The sequence below is a fragment of the Triturus cristatus genome, chromosome 10, assembly GCF_964204655.1.
Source record: "Triturus cristatus chromosome 10, aTriCri1.1, whole genome shotgun sequence".
Taxonomy (NCBI): domain Eukaryota; kingdom Metazoa; phylum Chordata; class Amphibia; order Caudata; family Salamandridae; genus Triturus; species Triturus cristatus.
In genome coordinates, this window is record NC_140593.1 from 558,496,808 (window position 1) to 558,517,104 (window position 20,297).

The 20,297-nt window shown below is 42.5% G+C and overlaps 1 protein-coding gene across 1 annotated transcript in view; it reads left to right on the forward strand.

Moving 5' to 3' along the window:
• The window catches only part of LOC146789726 (tetratricopeptide repeat protein 21B-like), a 372,315-nt gene that overhangs the window by 13,658 nt on the left and 338,360 nt on the right, over positions 1 to 20,297 (forward strand). Inside the window, exon 4 of the mRNA XM_085631186.1 lies at positions 10,422 to 10,519. Coding sequence (XP_085487312.1) covers positions 10,422 to 10,519 — 98 coding nt within the window. The remainder of the gene's footprint in view (positions 1 to 10,421; positions 10,520 to 20,297) is intronic.

Here is a 20,297-nt window from a genome sequence, read left to right on the forward strand (position 1 = left end):
ATCAACCTCCTGGAAGTCTGCACACCTCATGCTCCAAGGCTTGAATACCATTCAGAGTGTTTCTAGACTTTGGGGAAGTCATCACCAGATCTATTCTGTGGACAAGGCTTCTCCAATGATCAGCAGCCCTCCCGTACTTTCTCAAGAGACGTCTGTTAAGAACTTGAGGAATATGAATACTGATTTTTCAAAATAGGAGGATTTGTTTTAGTCCTCATTACTTTTGAGTCTCTTGATACCTTGCCATCCGATGGCCATAATAGGAAACTGTGCTATTCTGTAACTCCTGCAAATGTATGGGAAGCCCCAGATCCAGTTAACCACTAACATTCTCTGGCCTCTGGCATCAGAAACGGGGCCAAATAGATTTGTCTTTTCAGGCTCCAATCATGTCAAAGAGGCAGGAGCACCCGGCCATGAACATGTATTTTGCTAACTTTAATGTTCTTGTGGAAAGCTACAGTCATCACATGTGATCTTGATTTTTAGGCTTTTATTTTTGTTGTCTTCACATCCCATAAATTAGCGGCCAGGAACAAGGCATGGACTTGCGAAAGCCCCAGCCAAAGAAGCAGATTATGTTCAATTGTAGTGCTGTCCACATCTTGGTTGAAGCGCTCACTCTTCAGGACACAGTCTCGCATCTGTCTTGCACCTGAGACACTTCAACAGATCCTGCAATTTAAGTGACCTAGGCCAGACCTGTTCTTTGATTCCTATGATAATTTTCTCACTTAAAGCAAGACACAGAAATAAACCATACTAAGCGTATCACACAAATGGGTCACATACATTTGATAGTCCTTGTTCAAGCCTCACTCACCAAAATAAGTAGTCTGAAGTTGACCTATATGTTGACTCCCTAGAGTCTCTAGGTAAACAGTTCACACAGGGTATAATTATCTTTTAAATAAATACTCATTCTGGAGCCCTTCTGATTGGGTTATATGTATTTATTAAATCATCACCGCATCATATATTCTCTTCTTTATGATATTAAAATGTAATTTCTTGATTTTTATTTGTGCTGATGAACTACACTTTGATGAATGCATTTTGAAATTAAACTTTCATCATCAAGATCAAGGTTAATTTTATTCCTACTGATCTCAGTAACATAACATAGTTTGTAACTATTGTGCTTAGTTATTTATTTTGTCAAGACCTATTTGTGATTTTAAAGGAATATTTTTAACTTAACCAGTGTCAGCAGCAACCTTGTAGATTGCAAAGTTTATGAAGGCTTATCCCTTTTTAAGTTCATCACAAGGGTACTTTGTCCTTTCCGTGTGTCCCAAATGTATCTACCAGAGAAAAACATCACATCTAAATCATCATATAAAGTCAGTTTTCATTAATGTCCAAAACTCCTGTTTTATGCGTTTGCCACCAATTCATGAAAATTCTAATTCTGATTTTCAAGAGACCTTATGAGTTACTTGTTTAGTGTTAGCATCTCTCTCCAACCATTTCCCTAGTCTCCTGCTCTTCCAAGACTAGTTTGTATCATTATGTTCCTTTCTGTACCATCTAGGCATATTTCTTCCATCAGCTTCATGTTCAGTGTATATCATTACTGTGTTTCTGATCTTATGCCTCTAAATAGTCCTTCATTTAATTGTGGACATTTCTGAAAACCTATTATTGGAAAGTATGATTAAAACCCTTCCAATGCCTTACTGTCAGCAACTCTTTGTCCGTTCTTCTAATGGATTTACGTGCAGTCCATGTGACCTTTGACTGATTGTTTACACTAAATACATTTTTTCACATGGGCATTTCACAATGTGTACATCAATGTATACGAAAAAGAAGGTACTCTCACATATAAAACTATACTTGCTGCTTATCGCGTTTCTTGATGTGAGAAATATATTCAGTCAAGATTTACAGATAGATCTGACAGATGACTACAGTGGTGCTAAAACAAAAAGGTAAGTACTGTGCCTGTCTAAATGTTTTGGTTTGTGATACCCCCTCACATTTAAGTAGCTAACACTGAGTTCTACCTCATAAGCCTCTGTGATCGAGTTCAGAAGACTTAAGGATGATGTTAAATGATAGTCAACATTCGAACATTAAGCGGCATGGAACATCGTAAGGAACATAAAGATCATATGATTAAGGAAAATTTCAGGCCTTCACATTAACCTTTTGGGAGAACTCAGATCTAGATTGAACCAACCAGTGACATATATGGATAAAATAGGGTGCTTATAAGATAGCTACTGATTTTGAAGCCTGATAATAGGTACCCGATGCTTCATTTCTTTCCTTCCGCCTTTGTGTGTGATAAAATATGTTACCTGAAAGTTATGGGCCTACAATATGTTACTTGGATGCATCGGGCATTATTCTGAGTTCCCCTTTAAATCCAGAAGTGCTGGTAATGCCTGTTACCGGCCCATTTGGATTTTTTGAGATCCACAGCAAAACCACTGATCTGTTTTGGTTCACCTAGTTATTTGATCTGTTGAATGAAGCTGAAATCTCTGTGTGAAACTCCACTGGAAAATGAGGAATTGCGGAGTGAATCAGACTCAGAACTACTGATTTTCCCTTAATTCCTCATTTCTAAAGGGACCCTCACATTCCCATTTATCACCCAGTAAAACTCTGGCAAGTGGAGTTACCAGTATAGGTACCTTCAGGGGGCAGATTTGACTTGTAAGATAAACTGTGATACTCATTGTGAGATGCTGGGCTGTTGGTTGATTGGGGTGTGAGCCCTGATCAAGCAGCAACCAGAATGCTTGTCAGGGTGAGGCACAAGACAACCATAAATAAACCTGTGCTCAACGCTCTGATTTGCTGGCACAGAGCAGTCAGGCGTAACTTGGATGGAATGTGTAAAGTTGCTGCTGCAACACTTCAAACAGTAATAAAGTGAAAAACACCACACAAACAGGATTATCACATTTGAAACAGAGTAAAATGTAATAAATAAAACAAGACCAAAGTGAGAAAATTCCAATCAGTAGAACAGAAGTTAAGTATTTTTAAATATTTTAACAAAAATAGTGCCAGAAAGTGCCACCTCAGGATATCTGGTCTCGCTGGACCAGGTAAAAGTCATACTTCCAGGCCAACCGTGATGGAGCGAGTATCCAGAGATCTGGGCATGTACTGAAGAGTTGGTGTCTGAGGTCCCCTTTTTGTACCTTGGTGTCCAGGATTTGGAGGGTGTGAGAAACTTTTAGACAGTGGCTTTGAAGTGTATGGAATTTCCTGCCTCCAGTGGCTCCAAGCTGGCTGCAGTAACAATGTGGGGTGGTTAGACTCTTTGTGGTCATTAGGCTCTTTGTGTGAAGATAAAACAAGCTATTCAGTTGTAAGTGGGGCTTAGCAGCTCCCCCCCCCCCCCCCCCCCAGCCCTGTCAGCAGATGGCTCATCCAGGCACACTTAATCGCTATGGTGTGACTGTCTGGGAGGAATTCACAAGGTTTAACTGTCAGTTACATCAAGTCATGAACCCAAGACCGGCTATAGGTAAAAAATGGGCTATGTTTGGGAAAATGCCAACTTTCTAAAAGTGCCATTTTCAAAATGTATTGAAGATATGACTTTAGCATTAAATAGGGTTTATGATTACAATTCCAAAGTCACCAAACATGACATAGCCACCAGCAGTCAATTGGAAATTACAGCTTATTAAACGTAATAAGGAGATTCCCTATGTTGTCCTATGGGAAGGGTAGGCCTCACAGTAGTGAACAATGATTTTAGGAGTTTTTCACTGCCAGTACTTGTAAAACTTAAAAGTGCATGTTGAACCTTTTGAATTCTAGCGCACCCAGCCCTCGAGGCTTCCTAGGGCCAACCTTCAGGGTGAGCACCTATATGTAATAAAAGAGGAGCTTTTTTTAGTTTATTTTTTTAATTGAGATCCGTCAAGATTTTGCAAATTCATCCATATAACGCAATGTGAATATTTAGTAATAGAGCCTTTCAATACAGCATAAAAAGTCAGCTACAAAAGAGTAACATAGAATAAAATCCAGAGTGATCGCGGACTAAAACAAATCGATAGAGACCAGATACAACACAATTGAAAAGATAACTAAAATGCCCATAATGCATTGAAATATAAATCCCGGTAAAGTTTTGAAATTAGGCTGCCAATAGTGTATTGATGTAATCAAGATCAGATACGACATTGCCTGCCTGATTTAAAACGAGCTACGGTATCTATAGTGCCTTAGGTACATTAAACTATGCAGAAATATCAACATATGTACCGTAAATATTATTTTGTCATGTTAAGACAACTTCGACTGCTTATAAAAAAGAAGCTAAATTGTCTATAGTGCAATAAAGTGCTATAAAATAGGTGTCTATAGTGCAATAACGTGCACAAAAAAGTACAGATACATCAACACATGCAGCATCAAGTAAAATTTCAGCATATTAGGAGTGCATTTAAAATGTAAGCTCTTAATTAAAATGTAATCAAAATTGGCTTTCCAGACTTGCTCAAACTTTTTAATCCCCCCAATTCGCAATGCATACAAGTGCTCACTATTTCTTTCCTGCCTCATTTTCCGAACCCAGTTGCATTTAGTTGGTACCAGGTCTGATCTCCATCTCTGAAGCAGGAGTGATCTGGCAACCGCCATTGCAATATATATTAGTTTAACAAACTTATCGGAAAGATGTAGAGTAGGGTCATAGCCAAGGACTTTTAGCCAGTGGTTAGGGTCTATTGTGATTAAACATTCAGCCTCTAAATGGCAAACTATCGTCCCAGAAACCCTGAATTAAGGGGCACTGTGATATAATATGCGTCCAATTGGCTGTCGGATAACTTAAAAAGTGACCGGATTGGCTGGGATAGACCTTAGAAAAATGTGGGGTTCTATATAGAAACCATTTGCTAAAAAATAGCATCCCGCGCCAGTTAGCCCCCCTTAAAGTACTAAAATTAAGTTTATTTAATTCAGACCCCATACTTGCTGTAACCTCCACATTTTTGTGTTTTTTCCGTTTTGTAATTGCTTTCTCCTCAAGATCTAGACCCTTAATAGGGACTAAAAGTTGTTTCCACTCCCAGGGTCTCCTAACTGATTCCTTCAAATAGTACATTTTCCAGATTTTTACGCTCATTAATCTGTATCAGATCCAGATTACTTAAGAACTTGATAAGGCTATTATATGACCTGAGCAGAAGGAAATCATTTGGATTAAATCATACATTTCAGAAATGTTTAGCCATCTATCGATCCTTATAAAATCTGAGATTATCCGAAAACCGGCCTTAGCCCATTTTTGAATAATTTCAGTCGAATCTCCAATCCCAAATACTGAAGTAAGTTTGGATAACGGAGTTGAAAAATTGATTACCGGGATTGTATATCATCTATAAAAGTCCTGACGTTTATGAAAGAACTTCTGCATACACTTATAGTGCACTAATTTAGTTTTTTTAAAACATTTTTAATGGACAGCGTATCTGGTGCTCTTTGCAAATTAAATTCATAAAATAATTTACGAATATTCCTGTATGTGATTACAACTTAATTCTAGACATATATTGTGCAAAGTATACAAAATAATAAACCCTGAGATTAAGGAGAGTTAACTCTCCATTCTCCAGCTCCTCATATAAAGTGCTAAGTACAATTCGGGGGGGGCGGGGGGGCGGTTCTTTCCCCAAATAAAAGATGTATACATGGACTCTAATTTGGCAGAGAAAGGTGCTGTTAAAACACACGGAGTTGCAGAAAATAAAAAATTAAGTAACGGGAGAATGGACATCTTGATCAGTGAGACCTTCCCCAATAATAGTTAACGGGAGTGAGTTCCACTGATGCAGTAATTCCTGTACTTTCAGCAGAAGCGGGACAACCTTTTAAGTCATACAAATTCGATTTGTGACGAAATATTAACCCCCAGATACCTTTTTGGTTTCAAATTTAGACAGGAGAAAATATCAGTGTAAAACCTAGGTTTTTTTTTCTGTTTTCTTTTTGTTAATTGTATACCCGCCGAGCAATTCAAACTGCTCAAAAACCTCAGACTTTTGGTTGGACCCCCTTATCTTTGATTATGAGCATGATATCAACCGCATATAATTTTAGTTTCCCCATGGTAGGTAAAGGGGGACGAATATCACGGGGGTTGATTCAGAGAATGTACCATAACGCAGAAGCCAATATAATTGTTAACACCTCAGAGGCAGGACAATCCGTGTCAAACGGGGGACCAACCAAGGGTGTCCACTGTCCCCCCCCCCTCCCCCACCCCCTTTTTATTTGCTTTGTTTATTGAACCTTTGGCTATTGCTATGCGAAATAAAAGGGGAGTTTAAGACTTGGCAAGGAGATTATAATGCCAAATCGACTTGTCAGTTTAGAACCGCATACAGGCTGCAGTGGCAGGCCTGGGAGGTGTTTTAAGTGGGTGGCACAATAAGTGCTGCAGGTTCTGGAATGTCATGGGGAGCAATAAAACAATGGATTTAGGTCTAGATCGCTGTACTAAGGTGAATGTTTGATATTGTTCAGCATTCTGTCCGTCAATTGTTGTTTTTTCAGGTCCACTGGTAGCATTTAATTTAGAGGCCCTGGGTATATAGTATACCACTCTACAAGGGAATTGCGGGTAAATTAAATATGTCAATTGGGTAAAAGCCAATTTAACCATGTTTAAGGGAAGTGAGCACACGTATTTTAGCACTGGTTAGCAGTGGTAAAGTGCACAGAGTCCTATGGCCAACAAAAAGAAGTCCAGCAAAAATATAGGTGAGGCAAAAGGTTTGGGGGGGAAGACAGTCCAGAGGCTGACAGGTCTAACACTCATGATAAAGCCCTAATAGTAAGCCCAATTCAGTTGGTTTTGCGACTGTGGTAATGAAGACATTTATCAAGCTTGAATGTTCAACTGGCCAGCAGGATTTACCCCATTTCTGCAGTAACTACCTGCCTAACCTAAGGGGCTTTAAGAACAGGAGCAACACAGATGTTATTCACCCTAGAGACCAACCTTGTCCTCACACACATAGCCAAGAAAACCAAGAGGACTGGATACCAACTCTTTTCACTAAACCCCAGAACTACTCCAACCTGGTTGAATATAGGAGATAGCTGAAGACAAACCTCTTTGAAGCTCTCAGAATCCAGCTACTCCTGTAATCCCTTGTTAACTTTATCTTTGATTTCGACCCTGTACAGGGCTCTGATGTCATTCAGCTATTTTAAAATTTGTGCTATAAAAAATAAATTCCTGCCAATCACATTATTACAATGTTGTTAAGGTAAGCACACATAGGTAAGTATAGATTTGCCATTCTTAACCTCTCCTACAGGTAGCCTGACAAAACATATCTACAAGGCACCTATATATTTAGTTACATCCCTTAAGGAAATGCATCTTGTGACAGTGCCCCTTTTTTTTTACTAAACCATATGGGTGTCGTATGCAGTAGTGCACTTTCACCAGATTGGCAGTCTATTATCATTGAGGTCTTGTGCAGTTGACTAGTCTAAGTACTAGGATCCATAGTTACATTAATTCTTTTCAAGGATAATCTAGCCAACTATCTTCTTGTGTGAGGTTTGGTTTCTTAGGATACATACGATGCATTCTCCTTTACCTGATTACGCGATCACTGCCAAGGGGACTGTTTGAATACTCATGACCTCCTTAATTGATTCTTCCTGGTCCTAAAGATGCCTGCAAAGTATAACTTGGCAGCTAGGAAAGGTTTGTACTACACCACTAAGAATGGAGTTACGATTGAGCCAGCTTTCGCCTTCATGAGGGGTAGAAAGCCTACATCCAGTCTGGAAGAAAGAATTGATTAGGAGTGATGAGAATTTGCAATGAGAGAGGGCTAAAAATGAAAGTGATTTAGTGCCTGAAGATTGTTAAAAAAAAATCCGGGCAACCCAGGAATGGCTTAACTAAACCTCGTGGTCCATTTAAAGTAAAAAAAATAAAAAATACAAAAAAGCCATGAGATTTCTGTGGTTCGGATGAAAGGAGAGAAATTATCCATAGGAGAGTTGTTTTTTATGGAAAGAATTTAGGCATGGAAAAAGGTGAGGAGAAATGTTGTAGCAGTTTTACAATGATGGAAGAATGATGACGTTTTGGGTAGGGTAGATCAAATGCGAGTGGGACGGTGGAGGCTCAGAACCTCAACGAGTGTAGGAGGTGGAGATAAATGGAAGAGTGATGTTGATCAGAGACGCAATGTTCTAAGGAAACAGATTAGGATTGACCATCCACGGAAACAGCGGTTCCAAACACCTCTTGTATATTTGCAAGAATATGTAATTTGTATAGTGAAGGGAATGAGATATTTTATACCTTCGAAACGTGCTATTCTGTGTTTAGTAATGGCTTCTTAAGTACACGTGTTCCATCTTTGTTGTGGATTGAGAGAGGGAATTCCAAAGCATGTTGATTCTGCTAACTGGCAAAGAAGGACCACGCTCACGCTCTGGTTGCTGACCAATAAAGCTACTGTTTAACTACACCCATGAATTTTCTGTCATTATAACACCAATCTACAATATCATTGCTTCACTAACCCCTATATCATCAACATGAGTAGATATTTATTTTTTTACATCCACATTCCTTTACCTAGACTTACATTATCATGTAGTGCAGTGTTTTTGACATGCAGTATACGGCGTGCAGTACAGTGGTTGTCGACCTCTAAATACATGACTACTTGACAGTTTGTCATCATTATTACAGTTTGTGGAATGAGTGGTTGCATATGAAAGTTCGCTGGTATTAGTTTGAAATCTGGTACTGATTTTAATTTGATCCATTGGAGTTGTCACTGAGGCATTTAACTTTCTATTTGCCGTCTTACTAAATCAAGTAATCTGTGTTTGCTCTTTGTATTGTTTGTGAAAAGACAATTTGTTTTATTTAACCAACCGCATATAGGTTTGTTTTACTGGAGATGAAGCATTACTGTTCTGTGGTTTAATCAAATAAAATTTAAGATGTTGGTCTAACTGGCTAAATATTCATATAATGGTGCAATAGTCTGCAGAAGAAATTCACTTGACTCCCAGCAACCGGCTGCAGATTCCAGGGTCCCAATCACTCGGTAATTAAACCAGCTGGAGCCCGAGCCCCGACGGATGTCACTCAACCCAGGGGCTCTCAGTATGGACAATCGGATCACAAAGAGGGTGGGGGGCACATCAAGTACTTTTTATCAATGACCATCGATATTACGGAGGGAGTGACCCCAATGGATTTTATATAACCATTGATCCTTACAGGACTAATCGAAAATTGGTGTGAAACGGAGTTGATCCCACATTTTAATTCATTTTAATTTGAAGTCTTAAAAGGACACAAGTAAACAGAGCCCATGCAGGCATGGTGCATTTTTACTTTGAATGCCAGGAAGCTCTTTGGGGGAGGGCAGACAGGGCGTTGCTTATGTGTTTTATACTGTAACGATTTTAAGTAATCGTACGTTAATAAAGTCTAGCTGGGGTCACCATAACTCTCTTCTCGCCTTTTACTAGGGAGGGTCTTGTCACACAGATCGCAGACGAATCTCTACTAGCACCAGTCAGCTGGCCAGATTTTCAGCCTTTGTATTCCTTTAACAGTTGTCTAAACCACTCCATAATTTGTGATAAATAAATAAACATATGCAGCAGCCCAAAGTTGTTTGGAGCCCCCCGCCGGCTGCGTCGGCTTGTTTCTACTAAGTGCTTCTTTCTTTCCCGACCCTAGACAGACTTCCTGACTCTTCATTTCGCTCTTGCACGTTCTTTTTCTTTCCTGCTTTCTCCCTTTGCAGCTTTTTGGTCTCATCTTTCTCGTCCCCGTTCTTTCTCCCTTTTCTCTCTGTGGCAGAGTCTGATGATACGAAATATACCTCGGTCTCAAAAGTTTGATCAAGCGCGAGCGCCAGTCACTGGCGCACTTTAAACATTGGTCTTAGACGTGCCTTTTGCTTTGAAGCACACGAATTAGCCGAAATCACTTTGAACTCGTAGACCGTTTAATGAACGCTAATTTTGAGTGTTATAATTCAATATGGCGTAATGTTAAAGGCAAAGGCTAAGCTGAACGGCAGACTAGGGGCTGTGTCGACCTCGTGCGTCCACGCGCATGACCACACTACAACACGCATACACATTCTCTCTCTCGCTCTCTCTTTCTCTCTCTCGCTTTCTCTGTCTGTCTCTCTCTCTCTCTCTCTCCCTCTCTCTCGTTCTCTCTCTTTCGCTGTCTTGCTCTCTCGCGCTCTTTCTCTCTCTCTCTCTCGCTCTCATTCTCTTTCTTGGCCAGACTCGACTACTGGTAACTTCAACTTGTAATTTCATACGAACAAACTGTGTTTAAATAGTTTAACGTTGTGCTGCCTATAGATACACTTTATCTACATTTTCTGTTTACGTTTCATCCACTCTTATCGGCTCCCATTCTATTATAGGTATCATCTGGTGCCAGATCCTAGAGGGACAGCTGGACGAAGCCGAACAGCAGTTGGAATTCCTTCGTGAAGTTCAGCAGTCTATTGGAAAATCTAAGGTCAGCCACAGGTGTGGATACAGTGCTGCCAACGTGCTAGACTTTGCTTTTCAACTTCTGTGACCTTTATGGGCATCTTTATTGACCAATTACCCTTTCGGCAGCCCTCAGCCCCACCTCCGTATATTAAGGGATTCTTGATACAGCGAAAGCTGAACTGGTTTTAGAGTATTTCGGAGCGCGTGCCACCTAGGCCTAGAAGCAATCGGGCCTGTATGTTTTATTTTGACCTCAGGGTGTTAATAAAATGAAATAAAGCATGCTACCATATATCAACAATACTTACGACATTGTTTAGAGTTTGGCAGCCTAGATACTCTATCAAAACGTGAGGGTTATCTCATCCGGCGTATTATAAGTGCCATGTGACTTTAATGCACTTGTTATACCGCAAACGGGACATCCACCACGTGTATGTCAGTGTATCAAGTCCGCCAAACCATGGATAAGGCCCTAAGCAATGGTGGTGTCCAGGGCACAAGTCCTAAAAAAAAGTGGGGGGACTAACCAAGTTAGGCAGTATGCAACTGACATCATGGCGCATGGCATCACAGTGCATTTTCAAGGCGCTGCATCACGGGAAGTGCATCAAAACCCATGACCTCACAGGAAGTGACATCACAAGGAGGTGACATCTGATCTTAACATCTCGCAAATCTGTTTCACAGGTCTAACTTGAGTACATTTGAGTCCATTACGAGATTAACCAAATGAGCTTGCGTCCCGGTTGTGCCAAAAAAGTGACACCTCCCCCAACGCAAAATTTGGGCCTCAACTTAGATATTTATTTTGTAAAAGCTCTGCCACACAAATTGACAAAAGGAGAAATGTGGCAGTAAATATATTCTGTTTAATTGGTTGCAAAGTCTGCATATGTAAATAACTTAGGGGGTTAAAGCACCTGCTGCAGAGATCTTTGTGTGCCCAGTAAATCCCAAGGAACAATAGTAATGTTAAGGTAATTTTGGGGGGAAACACATTTGCTGGAGAGATCTTTGTTTTCTCTAGTTCCAGTTTTGAATCAAAGTAGCATTCTGGGTTAATGTGTCTCCTGCAAAGCACATCATTTAACAGAAGATGACAGATTCGTGTTTTATTTAGCTAGTTAAGTGGATTACTGCTTTTAGCACAGAGATAATTTTGTTCCTTGGTGTTCATATACTGTAATCCTTCTAATATAGCACAGCGAGCTATAAAGGCCATGTGACTCCTTGCCTTGTAACCCTTACTGTCTTATGGAACACATCTTGTACATTGATTTACAAATGTATACGATTTATTGTCAATGTATAATGTACATGTGTGACATAAAGCGCTCTGACTCCCTGAATTGGGATCATTAGTGCCTATAAAAAATAAAATAATGGTATTTAAAATGTGCATTTGACATTCTTATAGTGCATGCATTGCTCTTCCATCCAGGGATTATACAAAGTGTAAAGCATGTCTCTCAAGTATTTGGTTAGAGGTAAGCTGTGTGCCTTTGTTCCCCCTCCCTTGCATCTAGGTGTGACGCTCCGATTGCTCCCAACTAGGATAGTGGACCTAAAGGAAGCCTGATGGCCGCTTAAATTCGGCATTTATTATGGGCCCAGCTTAAGTTTGAAATACGATAGCTCCCTCACCGCCTGCACGTTGCTGCTCTGAAAGAAAGCAGGCAAGGGGCCGGCGTGCTGCTGAAAGTGTCCCGTTGCCTGAAAAATACACTGGGACAAGTTCAGCATATTTCAGTGGGGCCTTCTTGCAGGGTGGACCGTGTTCACCCTATGAAAATAGTGGGTGGATGCCCTGTACCCGCGTGTACCCCCAACCGGGGGCCCTGGTGGTGTCTCTCAATGTACTAAAAGTTTATTGGAGGCCCTCCAGTGCATTTGACGGCGTCCCTAAATATTTGACATTTTTTGTTTTTCAGAATGGGAGTTTTCTCCGAGGGTGTGGTGACCATTATATGTTTCTTTCCCTCACCGCCCAAAAAACAGGCGATGATTGATAGGAAAAATGTATGTTAACACATTCACCTTAAATAGGACAGACAACATAATGTCCTTCCTCTGACGACGCCTTCTCTTTTGGGCCGTGGAAGGAAGTATTCTTTTGAAGGAAATATTCTGACGACAGAGCCAGTAGATGTTCAGACCGTCAGAATGGTTAGGTTTTGCCCATCTCTAAATGAGGCGGGTGGACCAGGGGTTTAGTGAGCAGGGTCCTTTGTTGTGTTTGTGATGGAGTACCCTTTCCGTTAAACACTAAATCAGGACCCTAATAAGGGAGCGACTTTGAGGTAAATCCCATTCTCGCAGTTTCAACTTCCGGTACTGCCTCTTCAGTACTGAATGTACCTCTCCACCTTTTGAAAAGTTTTTATTTTTTTTTCTGGGACCGAAGGGAGAAATCTTTGTCCCAATGGCTCGATGAGTTCAACCCTTGCCAATGAAATATGCAGTGAGCTGAGTTTGAAGGGTGACATAGCCTTCCATCTTTCCAGCTTCATGAATTAACCTGGTTAGTCCCCTCAATTCTTTTTTTAGGACTTGGGCCCTCCAAGTCCTAAAAAAAGAATTGAGGGGACTAACCAGGTTAGGCAGTATGCAAGTGAAAGCATGACTCGTGACATCACAGGAAGTGACCTCACAAGAAGTGACATCAGATATTAAGACCTCATACAAGTTTATCAGGTAAATAATTATTACATTTCAGCACATTATGAGATTTGGTGTGGAGGCTGTGCCAAAAAAGTGGCTCAACCACGGCGCAAAATCTGGGCCTCGACTAATATATGTATTTTTGGGTCGAGCCTATAGTGGCAGCGCGCATGCACTGCTCGCTTTGCGAGGCATGCAGTATTCAGTATGGAGTGGAATCTCCGCCCATCTTTTTCATTGGCTTAGTTCCTGAATGCTGTCTTCTGATTGGTTATAGGCTTGTTAGTCCCTCCTTATGACTGCCATGTCGTCATTTGTATCCTTCCATGGCTACTGGCCCCTTTACTTCGTGTTTTTACAGTATGTTTTATTTACAATGTGAGCAATATTTTCTTCCCGTGCCCTCCCCTCAGTCCGTGCCTTCTCCCCCACCCCCCCCTCGCACACCCGGTGTTCATGCCTTCTTGCTCGTCGGCACTCAATGCCTTCTCGGCCCCCCTCGTCGCACTCCCGGTGTTCGTGCCTTCTCGCCCATCCGCACTCCCGTTTGCAATGCAACAGGTCTTGCTTAAATGCGAGTCCTATTGCATTGCACATGCTTGTTATAAGCTCCAATGGCTCTGTGAACAGTGGAAGTGCGCATTGTTTTTGTCCCGTGTCCCCTCCACTCCAAAATCTGGGAGGGGGGGGATGAACCCCCCCCCCCCCCCATGTCCTCCACACTTTCTATGCCCATGCGTAGTGCTGCAAATAACAGACACCGCTGCTGCCACCCCAACAATGATATTCAGACCCACGGCCTCAGGTGAGTGAGGAGCCGCGGTGGCTCTGTCGGGATTCGAACTCGTGACCTGCAAGTTACTCACAGATATTTACTTAAAACACTGAGGACGCACATGAACAAACACGCTGTAGGTCGGAATGAGTTGGGTAACAGGTTAGCATCTGCGTGTGGCATGACCGTTCTTGTCCACCTCCCTCAACCTCTGGTCCTTGCTCGGAGAGGGAGGGAGGCTGGCCCCAGAGCGCCTCCCACCACCGGCTTCACCAGGAAGCCTCAGCTTTAACCAGACCCAGCGGCCACAGGACGGTCCCTTGCAGCAGTGTGCCAGCTACAAACTGCGCCCCTACACCTACGGCAGCGCACAGATGCCCAGAACGACCACCGGGGCGCGGGGGCATGGTCCGGCATGGCCCTGCTGCTAGCTGGGGCATGCTGTATTCCTGGGAAGGAGAGGCGGAAAGGGGACTGCCGGAGACACCTAAAACCACAAGAAAACTTGTCACTCGTGTATGCACACACTCGTCCAGAACTGGTAGGAAAACTTCATTGTCACTTGTGTATGCACACATCCGAAAACCGCAAGCAACTTAGCCCTGTTGTATACGCCTGGAACGTTCTATAGCTGAAGATATCTCTGCTCTGTGGCTGTGTCTTGTAAGCCACATAATTATTTAATTTGAAACTAAAACTGCTTTATTTAATGAGCGCGAAAAACGTGCTTTGTAGATGCATCAATCCATGTTTCTATATAGCGTTTAGCCTGTTTCCAAGCACACCCAGTCCTAGAGGATAAAGTTATCTTAGCAAAAGGAAAATTGTCAGGGAGCAAACCTGTGCAACTGGGGAAGCCAGGATTATAACTTGTTTTTTTGTGTTTGTTTTGGAGTTGAGTTGTCAGCCGATGGATTGGCTGGCAGTTCATCCTAACTACTTGACTGACACCGGTCAGTCGCATGGGTCATTAAGGACAGCTTTGCGCGCTGTTGCCACCGGGTACAATGTTCTAAGCCTTTCTCTATGTCCCCTCTTAAATGAGCACTAGCAACAGGATGGCATCAGACGGTAATCTTCTTAAACCTATTTCATAGAAGACGAATTTACTGACTTATTGGTGGAGTCCAGCCAGGTCACGTGGGCAGAGCCATCGAGGTGACCCACCGGATGCCTTCACTCCTGTGTCCGATTTGCAGTGGGAAGGACCAGTCAATGGACATATGTCGCAGACTTCAAGACTGTGGGTACGTCAATTGGCAAAGTCAATAGCTCTGGCTAAACACTTACAAGGTCCCAAAGGCGAGACCTATTGGCTATGCCAATGCTTGTTTTAAACCCTGCCACAAAGAAATTGGAAACAAGGAGAAGCATGGCAGTAGACATGTTCCGCTTAATTGGTCGCAAAGTCTGCATTTTAAAATATTTTCTGGGTTAAGGCATCTGCTGTAAAGGTGCCCGGTAAATCTCAGGGAATAGTAATAATGGTGAGATAACTGGAGGTTAAAGCATTTATTGGAGAGATCTGTGTCTTGTGAAGTCCCAGATTTAAATCAAAGTAGCATAGCGGGTTAATGCGTCTCCTGCAAATCACATCACGTAACATGCAGATGACAAATTTTTATTTTATGTAGATGGGTAAGTGTGTGACTGCTTTCACCACAGAGATCCTTTTGTTACCTGCTGTTCATAAATTGTAATCCTTGTAATATAGCACAGTGAGCATTGAAGGACATATGACTCCTACACCTTGTAACCCTGTCTCATGTAACTTGCCTTGTACATTGATTTACACTTGTACATGATTTGTCAATGTATTATGAGTATAGAGCTCTGACACCCTGCATTTGGGTTGGGTAGCGCTATAAAAGAAATAAAATGGTGCTACTGAAATTCTTATTTGTGTAAATACAGGTACAGACCTACCCACCTGACATTCTTATAGTGCATGCATCTCTTGTATAGAGGGACTGAACAAAGGCAAAAACTGCCTCTCTTGTACCTGTGAAGAGATAACAAGCTGCGTACATTTGTTTCCCCTCTGTGGTATTTAAATTTAAGTGTGATTTTCCAGGCCGCCTTCAGCCAGGATATTCAAACAAAAGGAGGGTTACTGGCCCCTTAACTTTGGCACAGCTGGAGGTGAAAAAAAGCTCCCGCGCTGCCTGCACATTGCTGCTGGGAATCGAAAGCAGACAACGTGCAGGCGCAGCTGAATGTGTCCTGGTGTCTGAAAATTACACTGGGACACGTTCAGCATATTTCTGTGGGGCCCAACTTCTTGGCAGGGGGGACGGTGTTTACCCTGTGAAAAGAGTGGGTGGACCCCGACTAGTGCCCTGCTGATAAATACGGTAATAATAACACTTGGGGGCCGATTCCGATCTGGGTCGGAAAGCACTCCGACAGAGCCGGATCCGTGGGGTTTTCCGACCGAGCCGGTCCCCTACAGTCCGACAGAGCGAGTACGATGCGCACGTATGCTGTCGGACTCGGTTCGGTCGGACTCCCATAGAAGTCAATGGGAGCCAGTTGTACGACTTGTACATGCGCTCCCATTGACTGAATGGGTACGTCTCGAACAAGTGGGCCCCCTACAGTGGGTACACATCGGTGCCATCTGCACCGTACATGCCTGTGTTGGGGAGACCCATAGGTCTCCCCCTGTGTCCGAGTCGTAAGGCTGCGGGTGTCAGGGGGTCCGACGCGGACCCCTGAAGTCCGACTCCGGGAGCTTTTGCGAGCCGGACACTCCGGCTCGCACAGGCTGTCCGACGCGTGCATCGTACTGGCTCGGTTGTATATCGCATCCATTGCACGCCACGGTTAGCTTCCGACCGAGACGTACGGAGCGGTTTGGACCCGGAAACGACTCGGTCGGTGAATCTCACGTAGCTCGCATCGTACTTGCTCGCTCGTACAACTGTACGAGTCGGCCGGAAACCACGCGTACGGCTCGTGGTTTTTCCGGCCGGATCGCGTTCGGTGCCCTTCCGACCTGATCCGGAATCGACCCCTTGTTGTTTACAGTGCCCAGAAACTTCAGATGTAAAAGCTAGTTAATAACCTTGTTGTTTTTTATTATTTGGACTATTAGCTTGTTTGGTCTCTGTTGTAGTTTATTTTCTGGGTACAAAGAGAGAGAGTTTCCCAGGTTTGACCAAAAGGGACCGCATCTGAGAACCCCGTTAGACGCGACGCTACGTGTCCGAACAAGGTACTGGCCTCTGCTTGAATTGAATAATAGCAAGAGAACCATTGACACTGTGAGAAGCAATTTAAAAGGATCGTACCACATGGAAAACAATTGGAAAAGCAAAGAATGATATAAATCTTTATTACTGTTAAAACGGGTCTATGAATCATTAATCGCTTTGCACGTACAAACACACAAGAATTGAGGAATCATCGTTAGAAAATACAAGTGTGACAATAGGGTTGAAGTGAATTGAGACACTCCCCCATGGCTATCTAAGATAACGATTGTGAAGCCCCATTTCTGTATTGATTTTATTCGATAGTGAGAGCGGTTTTAAAGTGTTGGTCCTGAAGAAGGTGTTGTACATTATATATTGCACCGAAACGCGTCGACAAGAGGACACAATTGTATTTGCTGTTTTTATATTTTTTACTTTTATTGTATTGTCTTTTTCAATCAAGTGTTTTACTTTGTCAGATTTAATTATGTGCAATTATTGATTAGAATTGTTAAATGTGTACTATTGTGAATGAATAATTATGGTTGTGATTATGTGAATTCCATTTATTGATGGAGACTGCAAGATATTAAGCAGTTCTGGATATAATACTGTAATACCATTTGAAATTTTTTAATAAATATGTCATACCCTAGTTTTATGGTGCTATAGTCTGTAGATTTCTTGTCTTGGGTTCATAATATATTATACATAATTCCATTGTTGGATAACTTTGAATTAACACAAAAGGGAAGCTCTTTTTTTGAGTAGTTTAGTTTCTTACATCTTGTAGTGTACGCTGCCACATAAAGTATTTTTTAAGGCTGCGTGGTGCGCTGTTCAATCTGACTGATGTCTGCTCCCTTTCCAGGGTTAGACTCGGACAGACCATAGGCCCGAGCACCAAAATAAAAGAGCCCCCATAGAGAAGTGAAAACGTTCCCCTTATTTTCAGACTGGGACAGATTTGAACTTGTAAAGACACGCAGTATAAATGTTTTGCAAGGAATGGCTAGCCACATGGATTTAAGTTTGCTGCAGGCAATATTTCTTTTAGTATAAGGGAAATCCACAGTTAAAACAGGGTCCATAAAACCGGCCCTCCTATAGCCACTAAACCGGCCTACACGCCGACCTTCCAGACCAGCCCATCAGGCGCACCCTGATTGCCCTGTAGGCCAATCTGGCCCTGTCCCTTTCGTATAATGGAACGGTGATCTTCAGCGTCAGTAGCATCAAAGTTCTTTTCCGAATGCAGAAAGACGTCTGTAAAATGTTTAATAAAAGAATTATACCGGAAGGCAACACAAGGGGTTCCTTGTGCAATCTCTTTCTTATTTATAGCTACCTGTCTGGGGCGTTCTTGTACCACTGGCCGTGTTTCGTTATTTTTGGAACCATTCAATATAGCGCTATTTTGGAGTCACTCTTTTTATCCCTAGACCCTACGCAGTCGACTAGGAAGACAGACCACATCAAATGTTGTCAAGAGGGCACAGAAAAACCTACTCGAAGGGAGTAGCCAGGCAATAGGTGTTGCCTCTGTCATTTTGCTTCTGCAATTCAGAGTAGAAATAATCTAGAAAATAATAATGAAATTCTGTACTTGAAAGATTACTGTTTCTTGGCACATTTGACAAACCGGTCTTAGGATGCTTGTTTTCAGTCCAGGGAGGACCTGGCCTGGCAGTTCGGGCTGGACTGTTCCCATTGGGCACAGGGTCAAGACTGATTTGCATATGGCTGGGTCCAAACTGGAATGGCATGGTGAGCAAAAAAACGATGGATTTAGGCCTAGATCCCTGTACTGGGGTGAATGTATGACATTGTTCTGCATTCTGTCCATCAATAGTTCTTTTTGCATGGAAGAGCAGCAGCAGGCACTTTGGTTCAGCTGCTGGGTGGCGAAGGGAAACTCTGGGCTGTGGGAGGGAAGGTTGTGGTAGACTCGAGAGACGCGCTCCTTCTCGCCCTTCCCCTTGAGGACTAATGGTCCAAGGCTGTTGGTGTGTTCAGGGCAGGAGGTGACTATTACTGAGACTCAGTGAATTGATATGTGCAGTACAGGTGGCACACCTGCTTCAAGCGCATAGACTGCTGCCTTTTCACAGCTCCCTTTCTATTTTGATCAGAGAGGCTTTCCGACATCCGGTGGCTCACAGTGATTACTTGAATGGCTGCAAAGCAGCAACAGGGACAACATGGAGACTTCGTATATATGAATAAATTGCAATGGTGAAGCCAGTCTGGACCCAGGGACACAACAGGAATACAAGTAAGAGACTTAGTCCCTGTGGAGCAGTTTTTCCAGCTATGGACATCCTCCCGCCTGAAGAAAGACCAAGATCTCTCTGCCCTGACAAGGGCTGAGAGGCTTTTGATTGCGTTACAATGAAAGCCCATGACAAGCTGCATGCCATGAAGCGAAGGCTTGCTGCCTATTAGACTAAGATGTACTCTCTCGAATTGTGCATTACAGAAGCTAAACAATGTTGTCAATTGGGATGGAAGCATAGAAAGGATGGGGAAAAAACAATACACCAATTAAAAAGAAAGTTGAAGAAGGCCTACACATTTTATTATTGTGCATTGATCTAAATTATCTACCTCAAAGACCAAGTGGTCCACTGGAAATCCTAGATAAGGCCATCTGGATCCTAGGATGGTATACAAGGATGTAAACTTGTTGGTGACACAAACTAGTCTTAGTCAAGAAGTTCTTTCTGAGACCAGTATTACTCACTGGGCATGGGTAAAGCATCACAACTTAAAAAAAAAAAACTCGACTAGAAACCTAGCCCCCAAAACCTTCACTCGTGATCTTCTTGACCTGTTTTCCAAAAATTATCGAGAACAGGCTCTCGTCTGTTATTTCCTTTTCTCACTGTTACAGTCCACCTCCCTCTCTTGGTGTAGGTATCACCCAAGGGACCATCTGCCGCCTGAAGATCTCTGTGACCGATTTCCTTTTAATTTTTCCCTACATCTAGAACTGCAGTGTTGGTTTTGATCCATTCAGCTCTGACTACATAAGTGGGTAAGAATTACATAGTTTCTATTTTTAGCTCTATGGTGATAGCTCGTTCTTTCATTGCCCAATACTGAAAGTCACCCACTAGCCCCCCCCCCTTTTTTACAATGGAAGACTAAAATGGGGACGATTA